This window comes from Diospyros lotus, chromosome 2 (genome assembly GCF_014633365.1).
Source record: "Diospyros lotus cultivar Yz01 chromosome 2, ASM1463336v1, whole genome shotgun sequence".
Lineage (NCBI taxonomy): Eukaryota > Viridiplantae > Streptophyta > Magnoliopsida > Ericales > Ebenaceae > Diospyros > Diospyros lotus.
In genome coordinates, this window is record NC_068339.1 from 12,731,562 (window position 1) to 12,742,361 (window position 10,800).

The 10,800-nt window shown below is 36.9% G+C and overlaps 3 protein-coding genes across 3 annotated transcripts; 1 reads left to right on the forward strand and 2 right to left on the reverse strand.

Moving 5' to 3' along the window:
* Positions 1-911: 911 nt before the first annotated feature.
* On the reverse strand, positions 912-1,919 carry LOC127793878 (photosystem I reaction center subunit psaK, chloroplastic). Its single transcript, XM_052324648.1, has 3 exons — positions 1,752-1,919; positions 1,375-1,455; positions 912-1,240 (listed from the first exon to the last, which is right to left on the reverse strand). Exons 1-3 carry the CDS (start codon positions 1,836-1,838, stop codon positions 1,013-1,015), a joined length of 396 nt encoding a protein of 131 aa, XP_052180608.1. The 5' UTR covers positions 1,839-1,919; the 3' UTR covers positions 912-1,012.
* A 2,062-nt stretch (positions 1,920-3,981) lies between these two features.
* Positions 3,982-6,224, forward strand: LOC127793877 (uncharacterized). The gene is made up of 2 exons (XM_052324647.1): positions 3,982-4,258; positions 4,987-6,224. The coding sequence occupies exons 1-2, from the start codon at positions 4,162-4,164 to the stop codon at positions 5,799-5,801; spliced, it is 912 nt and encodes a 303-aa protein (XP_052180607.1). The 5' UTR covers positions 3,982-4,161; the 3' UTR covers positions 5,802-6,224.
* A 1,628-nt stretch (positions 6,225-7,852) lies between these two features.
* On the reverse strand, positions 7,853-10,489 carry LOC127793876 (phospholipase A1-Igamma1, chloroplastic). Its single transcript, XM_052324646.1, has 2 exons — positions 9,513-10,489; positions 7,853-9,088 (listed from the first exon to the last, which is right to left on the reverse strand). Exons 1-2 carry the CDS (start codon positions 10,310-10,312, stop codon positions 8,401-8,403), a joined length of 1,488 nt encoding a protein of 495 aa, XP_052180606.1. The 5' UTR covers positions 10,313-10,489; the 3' UTR covers positions 7,853-8,400.
* Between the last annotated feature and the right edge of the window lie 311 nt (positions 10,490-10,800).

The following is a 10,800-nucleotide window of genomic DNA, read 5'->3' on the forward strand; positions in this document are numbered from 1 at the left end:
ATTATAGATAAAGTAAAATAAATAGAATTGAAGTTTATTAATTAATAAATGAAATAAAGAGTCAAATAGAGAAAGGAAAATAATGGGTGTAGATGAAGCAAACACACTTTTTGAGACAAAATTAGAATATGGAGTGAATTTTTTATAATATAATAGGGAGTAGAATAGGGAGTGTGGTTGTAGTCAGTCTAATCAGAACAAATCATCGAATAAATTTTTAACTTAATACATATGGGGTTATTAGACTAAAATTTTAACATTTTAACTACAATTTTGACATATTCTATTATTCAACTATTTATTTTCATTCCCATTAGTAATTCAGTTAATTGAGAGTTAACAGTTGAATTAACATTTACAAATAAAATAAAATCTTTATTACATTTTAGATTAATGTTTTTTGGACTGAAAACATAATAAATCTCTTAGACTATTAAAAAATATGATATTTAGTCCCACAACTAAAATTTTGACATATTCATCCCTTAACTATTTGTTTTTATTCCCTTTACTTGTTCAGTTAATTGCGACTTAAAATTTGAATCAATGGTGATAAATAAGACAAAACCTCTATATTACATGAGATTACAAATTTTTTTTTTCTCTTACCATTATTTACATACTATTGTAAAAACATTGTGTACAATCACTAGTTTCTTCAAAAAACTGAACTTTGTACAATTATATTTGGAATTAAAAAAGTTATGAAATTGAATTCATTTTTTTAAGTTTAACAAAGTTATTATATATCAAGGGTATTTTAGGTAATAATAATATATTTGTGAAATCAATTTGAAATTTACATTTTAAACGAATTCATCTCATATATATGATATGAATTTCACATCTTAAATTCATTCATCTAAAATGGAGCCTAGAGGTCGCAAATATTTGATAAATTAATAAATAAATTTCAAAATTATAACCAAACCAGTGCATTAAAATGTTGCATAAGCAGACAAACATTTCTCAATGTGCAGACTGAACTAAAAGATGATTTGTACAAATTTGTTCAAAGGAGACCAATGTTCTTGAGGCCAAGAACAACCCCAACCCCAATTATATGGCCAACGGAGCCACAGGCCAAGGTGTCGGCAAGGGTGAACCCCGCAGGGTCGCCGGTCTGCAACCCGGACTCCCTTATCTCCAGCTTTAATCCGGCGGTCGACTTCCGGTTCGCCGACGGCGCCAACCCAAACCTCCCGGCAAACAACATTAGGCTCGTCGACGTCACCATGATCTGTCCATCGCACGCATAACGTAATAAGTTTCTATGGTTTCTCTTCTTGTCAACTAATTAAGGCGTTTTGTTAAGCCATAAGGAAACGTAGTTTTGGTTAATTTATTCTAAATTGCGTCATTTTTTGACATTACCAAATTGGTGGGCGAGCCAATGAAATCACAACGAGCGCCCAGGGCTCCCTTTCCCTTGCGCTTCATCGGCTGAATTGCTACCTGCAACGTCGACGGAATGTAGGACGTTAAGACATGCATGAAAGAACATTTTTGATGCAATAAATAGCTTAAAATTTTACGAGACAAGCAGTGGTTAAGTGAAAAAATGCTAACACTGTTATTACTAATTAATGGCTTGTCGAAAATAGTTTTTTTATATGCAACATGAACAATAGAATATAATACTAACTCACGGAATCTAATTTTACGATATAAACGAGACTTAATTCTGTTTGCTAAGATCCCGAAAACTAGAAAGAGAAAGAGAGAGAGAGAGTAAAGGAGGGCTGACTGACCAGGCTTTGAACCGGAGAAATGGGCGATGGAGATTGGGGTCTTAGCCCACTGAACTGGGGGAGAGATGTCATCACTGCCGCCGCCATGTCTGGAGCTTCAACCACAGATCTGAGAGGTCTGCAACAATTGACGTATTTTTACAGTTTGTTCGTGGCTCTGGAATGGATTTGTCTTTAAAAGGAAGATCTCAAGTATTGGAAGGAATTAGAGCAGCTCTGTGGCTCAGCCACATCAAGAGTTTGTGGCCTCAGAATGCCAGCGTTCGGATACACTTAGATACTACTTGCTGATGTGGCACCCCCTTATTTGTTATTCCCATGTGGATAAGATTTTAGTTTAATTATTTGGCAAGAAGGGTGTTTTCATTTCTATCATATTATTGAAATGATGGAAGATTTCTCATTTCGACCCGCAAATCAGTATCTATCTATATATATATATATATATGTTATATGTACGTGAATGAAAAATGGAACCAAGTTAACAGAAGGTTATTGATGCGTCATAGGTTAGTTAAAAAATAAAAAAAAATTAAAAGTCTAAAATAAACTGAATCGAAAAGGTAAACATTATTTATAAAAAAATTTAATTCTAATATGGATTCAAAATATCAGGATAAATATTATTTTTACGAATTCTAATTTTAGTGAATTTCAAAATGTTAAAATAGATATTATCTATAAATAATGTAAATAAATTTATCGGATTTGTTCTTGTATACTTTTGTAGTTTATACTTGATTTAATTTGATCATATTAGTCATACAAAATAATCTATACCGTAATCTGTGATGAGACTATCATTTTCAAATTTATGTCAATGTAACCCACTTTTCACATAATTGATCATGAATAAATCTTCACTTATGTTCCAAATTTAAAAATTGTAATTCTAAGTTTTGCTTGATATGTCAATACTTGATATTAAATTGTAATTAAGATTATCAAATTAAATTTGATCAAATCTTAAAGATTTATAAAACTTAGGTGCTAGAACGGGATGATCTTGAACGAGTGTTTTGTAATGTAATCACAAACTAGTGAAGATCAAATAACTTAGTTGGAGATTGGATTAACCAACAAATCTAATCAAAATAGATTAGTTTGAAATGATAATTGTTGTTGCTTAAATACAATAATAATTTTTTTTTGTGGCGCGAGAGCATCTCGATTAGAGTTTGCCGGTGACTTGCAAGGAAGAAATTGACTAAGGGTGTAGGTGATCTCTTACGCAAGTCTTCCAATACAGAGCAAATGAGAATGCAAAATACAAAGCAAATATATAGTTATAATAAGTGTAGAGTTCTTAACGTATCTCATCCATAAGAGAGTTTTCCTATTTATAAAAAGGAAGACATATTGGACACCCTTTTGAATTCGTAAATGGGCTCATCAAATGTAGATTTGACTCAATCTCATACGACTAATATATGAAAATTAAGTCTCTCAAGATTTATAGTATTCGAAAAGAGTCTCTCGCATGGTTTGAAGAGACTTCTAGATTTGAGTGGCCTACGAATCTCTCGAATATAAACTTTCTTATGATCGAGTGACCTAAAAAATTCTCCCAAAAGGGTTCATCGATGACATTGAGATAAGATTCTAGGAAAGATCAATCGAGTCTTTTGGTATGAAGACATTCAAGCCTTAGTGGGTCTTCTCAATCTAAGATCACTCAAATTTCTCATCAAACTTTGATTTGTTGTCATATTCTAGTTTTTTAATCTCTCGATGAACTTATGAGTTTCTTTCTTTTAACTTTGAGCCCATCTTTAGGCATAACAAAATTGGCTACATTTGGCAGAAATTATATGTTTCAGTGTCACATGAACGAAGGTTAAAATATGTAAAATTATCATGGAAAACCACCTTGAATTGGCTCGGATAAATATTCTAGTTAATAGTCTTAATATAACTTAAATGTATTTCAAATGTTTGAAGTTGAGATTCGGGCTTATATGGGGGGGGGGGGGGGGGGTGTCCCTCTGTTTTAAAACGGGAATATTCACTGTGAAAGTTAAGGGCACATGGGGGCCGCACAAAGTCAAAGACGCAGGTGCATTTGTCTTAAAAAAGTCAAACAAATCAACAGCCATCGAAAAGGTCAAACCCATCGCCAATAATTGCGTTAAACTACTCGCCACGAACCCCCATTTCCAGCCATTCCTGAGAAAGAAAATGAAAGAAAATTGCGTAGAAACCAGTTGAAGAAGAAGATTTTATAGTCAGATATATATAAAACCAAGATTTAGAAAACACTGTATTTCTTCTATCTTCTCTTCTCTCCCCTTCCCGAATTATTCAACCTTCTTCTTGAACCATTAATCTACCTCCAGTTTATGAAAGGCCTGCAGGGATCTTCTACCTGGAAACTTTCCCGCTGAATCCTCTGATTCTTTCCTGGGAAAATATGAATACGAGTCGCGTCAGATCATCCCCTGAATTGGTTTCAGCTGGCGCCTCGGCCGAAACCAAACCAGAAGAACGCGACGATTCCAGTTTAGAAGGTGACTCGATCACTTATTCCTCTTCTTATATATATTATTAATAGTTGGTTCATATGCTTCCAAAGATTTATATATATATATATATATATATATTAGTGCAATGAACTAATCGATAATGGTCTCATCGCCTTCTTCCATTTCTTTCTATCTAATCGATATTGAAACTCTCAAACAAAGGGATAGAGATAGTAAGAGGAAAACTGTAATTATTAAAGTTTGTTTCCCGTAAATATTGGTGCATCTAATTCAATTGTTGATTACTTATATCACACTAGTAATTTGAGATGTATAAAACCAAATTATTGCATATAGGTGTTTAGAGCGTGTGTGACAAGTTACCAGCATTAATGATGAAAATAAATTTTAGTTTTGTTCTTGTTATAATTATAAGAAGAGTTTTTTTAAAGTTTCTTCATACAAAACTATATTGAGTGAATGAATTATTGTCTTGTGATGAGATTATAGACGTAGATCTTGATGTCGGGTCACGATTTATCTCTTAAATATTTCTGTTTGTATATAATGTGCTCAATTCAATTCTAGCAAACTATATTACCCTAACTATAAGCTCGCGGACTAATCTAGTCCTCTTATCACTAGGATGGTAGACATAGTTGTTAAAGTCCAACTACGTTAAAATTTAATGGTATCTTCTTTTGTCTTAATTCCCTCCTGCAATGTTCACAATCAAATTTTAATTACCTGAACACTTTCCATGTTGTATTCAGGCGTTGCTGCAACTGTGAAGCTGTTACTGAAACTGATTCAAGATCACAAAGAAGCATGCGCCAAAGAGCAGAACGACAAGCGGCGGATGTTGAGAGTCGCGGGAATGATGACGATTCTGGAAAACGTCCGAACCCGGATCCAAAACTGCCAGTCATTCGGCAAGAACGCCGCCGCCGGGCTGAGGCGGTGCAACACCGATCTCGAGAAGCGCAACGCCGCGCCGAGAGATCAGAAGAAGGCGGCTGAATCCATCGACGAGAAAGAGAAGCTGCGGAAGCAGCTCACGGCCAGCCTGGCCGCTCGGAAGAGCCTCGAAGTCATTTGCTCCAGCCTGGGAAAGGAGAAGGAGATCATGGTCGGAGAATTAGCCAAGAAGGTTCAAGAATTGAGTGAAACGGAGGAGCTTGTGAATGATCTAAAGGTGCAGAACGAGAAGCTGCTGGCCAAAGTCAGAGGCTACGCCGGCTCCGGCGGCGGAGGTGGTGGCGGGAGGGACGATTTATTTGGAAGCGCCGCCATGCAGGAGCGGAACAGGGTGTTGACGGAGCAGGTTTTGAGGTCACTTGAAGGGTATAAATCGGTGAAGAGGAAGCTGAAGGAGTTGCAGGCGGAGAAAACGGCCATGAGGGAGGCGATGGAGGAGCTGGGTGCCGAGGTCGGCTATGGGCTGGGAAGAATCCGGCGATTCAAGGAAGGCGTGTTAAAGGAGGTGGAGAGTGGAGACAAGGGTGGTGTAAATATTGAAGGGGAGATATCCAAGTTGGAGCACACGTTTGAGAGACTACATTTGAAAGTTTCCAGGCTTAGTGCATGAGGAAGAAGAACGAGGACGAGGTGCTAGTTTAGACTCAAAATCTTTTAAACTATTTTGAACTTTTCTTTTTTCATTTCTTCTACGCGAAAAGGGGTAAGTTTAGACGGAGAAGGCGCCATCTATCTCTCACCCCACTTGTTAGGTTAGACTTGGTGGGACTAATTCCACGCTGACTTTCTCCTACTACGTAAACTTAAAAGTGTCATCCATATAAGACCAACAGTACCTTTCTTTGCTAGGCTTCGATGGCAATATTATCAGTCTTTGTACGATAACTCTTGTTCCATTTGCGCAAGCACCAACTGATATCTTAGTGTGTTTAACCATATTCCTTTAGGAGGAGAACAAGTATATATCCAACTGCACTGTTGTACTAATAAAAGGGAATCATCAGTTTTAACTAATTACTGGGTTGTCTAGCTTGTAACTAATTAGTGTGTTGTCCTCCACATGTATATGTACATATATAGTTCAAGATTTTCTCTTCTTGCATTTCCTGTTTTTCTTGTCAGCCAAACAGGGTAACAAGATGTTTCATTTTGAAGCCGGCAGTATCTTCTGTTGCCTGTGCCTGAGTGTATCTAGCTCTGTAATTCATGATAAGATGTCATGACTTGTACCATGCGCTTTAATTTGCAAATAATAAAAGTGTAACTGGGTTGAAGAAGAATGCAAGATTACTAGCGGCCAGTTGAAAGAAAAAAATATATATCAATATGAGAAAGACAATATTCAACTTATTGTTACATCGTTTTGTCATATAAATGTGTGTATAAGAGCATTAAAATTTTCTTTTCTTACCCCAAATTCAAGTTTCGAACTTTATATGACATTTATACAATACTATTATTTATATATGATTTTTATATATTTATATATGTTGTCGCCCAAATCAATAATAAATTTAGTTGTTAAAAAATTTATTATTAAATTAACATGACTCTACAAGAAAGAAATTGTTAAGGTGTAGAATATGTCTCCCGCAAACATTTCGATATTAAAATTAAATTATTAAAAATTATAAAAAAATTACAGAGCTCTTCAATAGGTCCAAGTGACTTATCTAGGAGGGTGAATCCTCCTTGGTTTGTAGTTGAGAGATTTGTGACAAGCATCCATAATATTCTAATATTTATTAGGAATTGAATTGTTAGAGATAAATTTTATTCTTTGCATAATTTTCAGAGGAGATTTTCGAAGGTATGTGTTTAATTATACGTTTATCTTGAAAATATCCCATTAGAGAGGTTTCCTAGGGGGATGAGTTTACAGACTTCAATCGAGAAGCCTCTGGGAGACATTCGAGTCTCCCAATGAACTAGCTTAGGAAGTTCAGCCAAGGGGGTCTCCTGAATTTTTGGTGGCTTTTTTCCTTAATTACTTTATCCATTATTTTTGGGATTTTCTTTGAAAATGAGCCTTACTTCAATATGCGCCCTGTGCCATTACACATCAATATATAATGGGAAGACGAATGGTGGATGCAGTAATGGTGACAGTTGTGGCAGTTGCAGCTACTGCTCCTTCCTCTACAGTGACAGAAGGTGAGAGAGAATTAAGGCTATGGTGTGGAGAAGGAGACGGAGAGGGATAGGGATAAGGAGAGGGAAAGTGGGATTGACACGGAGAGGGAGAAGGCTGTGGGATCTTAGGAGGGAGAAGGGAAAATTTGAGAGATGACTGGCAGATCCCCTTCTGTCGTTTGGCGCAGGATTACAAGTAAAGGGCCTAGGGTTTGTTGGGAGGGGATTTCGGGATTAAAATCGAAGTAATTTTAGAGATAAAAGTTTGTCTTTAATTTAATTTCCGTCTATAAAACCTCATTTTCACTAAAACATGCTTCTTTTTAGTGTTTTAGTTAAAAAAAATAATATTTTAAATAGACAAAAATATTATAAAATAATAATATTATAAATATTATATTTTTTTACATTTAGAGACGAAATTAGAGAAATTTATTTTGACATAAAAAAATTCATCTCTATATTCTTTTTATACTATTAAAATATAAAATATTAATTTTTGTATAAGTCATCTTTATTAGAGTCGGATAAGTTTCCATCTTTATATTTGGTCATTAATTGTGTTTTTTTGCCGTGGAAAGAGAAGCCAATGGCATTAGATAAATATTCTACACTAGAGAATTGAGAGATGGATGATCACTGAGAGGTAGCGAGTAAACAATGGGTGATAGTAATTAATGACATACAACTTTAGAAACCCTAGTTTCTAGAGAAAGAAATTCTCATTTTTGTAGTTATAAAGATTAGCATATTTTGAATTTAACTGTTAGTTATACATTTATATCTTGTATGCATGTTTATGATCATCTATGTAACTCTCTTTATAAATAGCTTATTATATATAGTAGTCTCATATATAATTCATTTAGAGCAATATGTTATTTATTGTTTTAAGTCTTATTTTTCTTCTATCATCATCGTGTTAAGAGTCTACTTAATTAATCATTTTTCTTTAAGTAAGTTATAATCCCAGTTATCTTTGGTGCCTCTTATACCAAATTAAACTTGTTCAAATGAATCGACCCCTTCACCTTGTGTCAAAAAACCTTCAAATTCTTTACAACTTTCCTCTCTCATTAGTAGCCCTTTCCTTCCCAGGATGGAGAAGGTATGTCTTCTGGATCCCTCCTAGGTTTAACCCATCGGCCATGGTCATTCCTCACCAAACCCTTGTTCTCTATTTGATACCAGCACGGTGGAATCCTCAACTCATCCACAAGCATGTCGCATGCCTTATTCACTGATGCCACATCTCTTCGTGCATCAGACCGAAACGTCGAGGTTGAGCTCAAAAAGCCGTCGACCAGATGTAGATAAGTCTCTAGCATATGAAATCCTATCGGGTTAAACCCTCGCTTCAGAAACGGTGAGGATCGAACATCGAGCCTCAATTCTGCTCCGACATGGGTGTAGACCCATTCTAGGGTTCCAATGAAGTCGTTATGGAGGCTTTCGTTGAAGACAAGGCCTGGCATTCTAGGAACGACATCTTGCTTTAGAACAACTCTTAGGGTTTTGACACCCAGTTGGTAAAGCTCATCTCGAAAGGCGATGTTACCAACTCTAGGGGCGCCGAAGGAGATGACAGAGATTGGGAGGTTGGGAATGGTGGTGGCAGCTTCGTAGGCATTGAGTAGAGCTAGGGCTCCGCCAAGGCTATGGCCGGTAATGGTGAGACTGACTTCTTCTCCCCTGTCTTTGTAGAAATCCACCAACCTTTTCACTTCCTTCATTACTTGCTCTGATGCACTTGACTTGTTATACCTAATAGAAAATTAAATTACTCATCAATTAAATCTTTTAAATTTTTGGTAAAAAAAAAATATATATTTAGCATGACAAATTAATGGAATTATCTTGATAACTAGTTGAGATATATAGTAGCTAGCTTAAGATCATGACTTCAAATTGTGTTTAGATTGTCTCCTATTATAAGTTTCACTATCTTATTGAGTTACTAAAAGATGCACAAAAATTACTTCATTTTTAAATCAAATAAAATTGGACCATAAATAACTTTAGCTAACCAATATTTTTCATAATAACTTGCCTAAAAAAATTATTTTTTTCCTTCATACAGTAACAAAATTTTTATAAATTAATCCATATATATGTCATTTTATTTTACATTATATATCAAAATTTACAATTATTTGTAAAAAGAAAGTGATGTCCAATAAAATAATACCTTGTGGCGATGCTTTTGGATTTGTAAATGCTGAGAAAACCCCGCTCCACCCGGGCGTCGCCGCCCCCAACCGGCTCCAGCTGCTGCTGCATATCCTCATACCACTCCGACGGCGCCACCGTGCCCCGCCACGCCACGGCGATGTCGCGGCGCCCTATCCTGCGCGACTCCTCATCGTGGCTCACGGCAACGAATCCCATCCAGTTGGAGTCCTTGCTCCACGTCTCTCCCAGCTTGGACCTCTCCAGCCACCTCGGCACCTCCACATGCGACATCGCGTGAATGTATTTCTTCACCTCGTACCCATGTCTGGCCAGCCCAAGCTTCTCCAAAAGCTTCTTTTCGTTGTACCTGCAGCTTCCGCAGTACTCCGAGAACGGATCGAAGTCGAAAGCGTCGTACGTCGCCTGAGAAAACTCACCGTACTTGACGATCTCCCTCCTCAGCCATGGATGGAGCGGATCTAGAAGCCCTTCCCAGTCATTTCTGCCATGGATTTCCCGCCATTTCTCTGAAACCTCTTCCTTTGGAGACGTCGCCGGCGTGTCGTTCTTCTTCTCCAGATCAAAATTATCCAAGCTCCAGTTGCCGTGGTCAACGTTTCTCCGGGCAGGTGTTTCGATGTGGAGATGAAGGAGGTGTGAGATGGATTCGGCCAAACGGGTCGTCTTCCGGCCATGATCATCAGTCTCGAATGCGAGCTGTTGTTGGAGGGCGTGGATTCTGGGGGTATGGCCGGTGCCCCGGTGGCACGCCGCCGAGATGCGGTAGCGGACGGGAGCTGTTAATGCTTCGACCATGGCGGTGCTCCTAGGTCTTTGGCATCTGTATGCATAGAGATATATGGGTTTGATTTCAGCGATTTGGTCTCAAATTTCAACAACTCTCGTGAGTGGTTTTGACTATCGGATCCCACCACGCGTCGGTGACCTTGACTAGGACGGACGGAGTCCCAAAATCTGGCCGTGTTTCTACCAATACAAGCTAGGGGAAATTTATTAACCCGATCAATGGTCCGCGCGCAGTAGCAGAGAAAGTCTAGCTATATTAATTAATAGTCAAAAAGAGATTCGTCCTTTTCACAATATTATATGAATTCATTTAACTCGTGTGTCTGGTGATATTCTAACTTTATCAGCGATTGGTTTGACAAGTCTAGCTAGCTAGGTTGCTATTAAGAATGTCTAATTAGTTTGAATGAATAACTTACTTGCATTCTCTTTATTTCTTAATTTTTAATTTTGAATGATGAATTTATTTTTATTTTTTTATTTTAATAATCTATTTT

Coding starts and splice junctions, on each gene's coding strand:
- LOC127793877 (XM_052324647.1), top strand. CDS start 4,162: ATGAATACGAGTCGCGTCAGATCATCCCCTGAATTGGTTTCAGCTGGC. Junction 4,259..4,986: donor CGACGATTCCAGTTTAGAAG/GTGACTCGATCA, acceptor TGTTGTATTCAG/GCGTTGCTGCAACTGTGAAG.
- LOC127793876 (XM_052324646.1), bottom strand. CDS start 10,312: ATGGTCGAAGCATTAACAGCTCCCGTCCGCTACCGCATCTCGGCGGCG. Junction 9,089..9,512: donor TCCAAAAGCATCGCCACAAG/GTATTATTTTAT, acceptor ATTTTCTATTAG/GTATAACAAGTCAAGTGCAT.
- LOC127793878 (XM_052324648.1), bottom strand. CDS start 1,838: ATGGCGGCGGCAGTGATGACATCTCTCCCCCAGTTCAGTGGGCTAAGA. Junction 1,456..1,751: donor TTTCTCCGGTTCAAAGCCTG/GTCAGTCAGCCC, acceptor TCGACGTTGCAG/GTAGCAATTCAGCCGATGAA. Junction 1,241..1,374: donor TTGGCTCGCCCACCAATTTG/GTAATGTCAAAA, acceptor TGCGATGGACAG/ATCATGGTGACGTCGACGAG.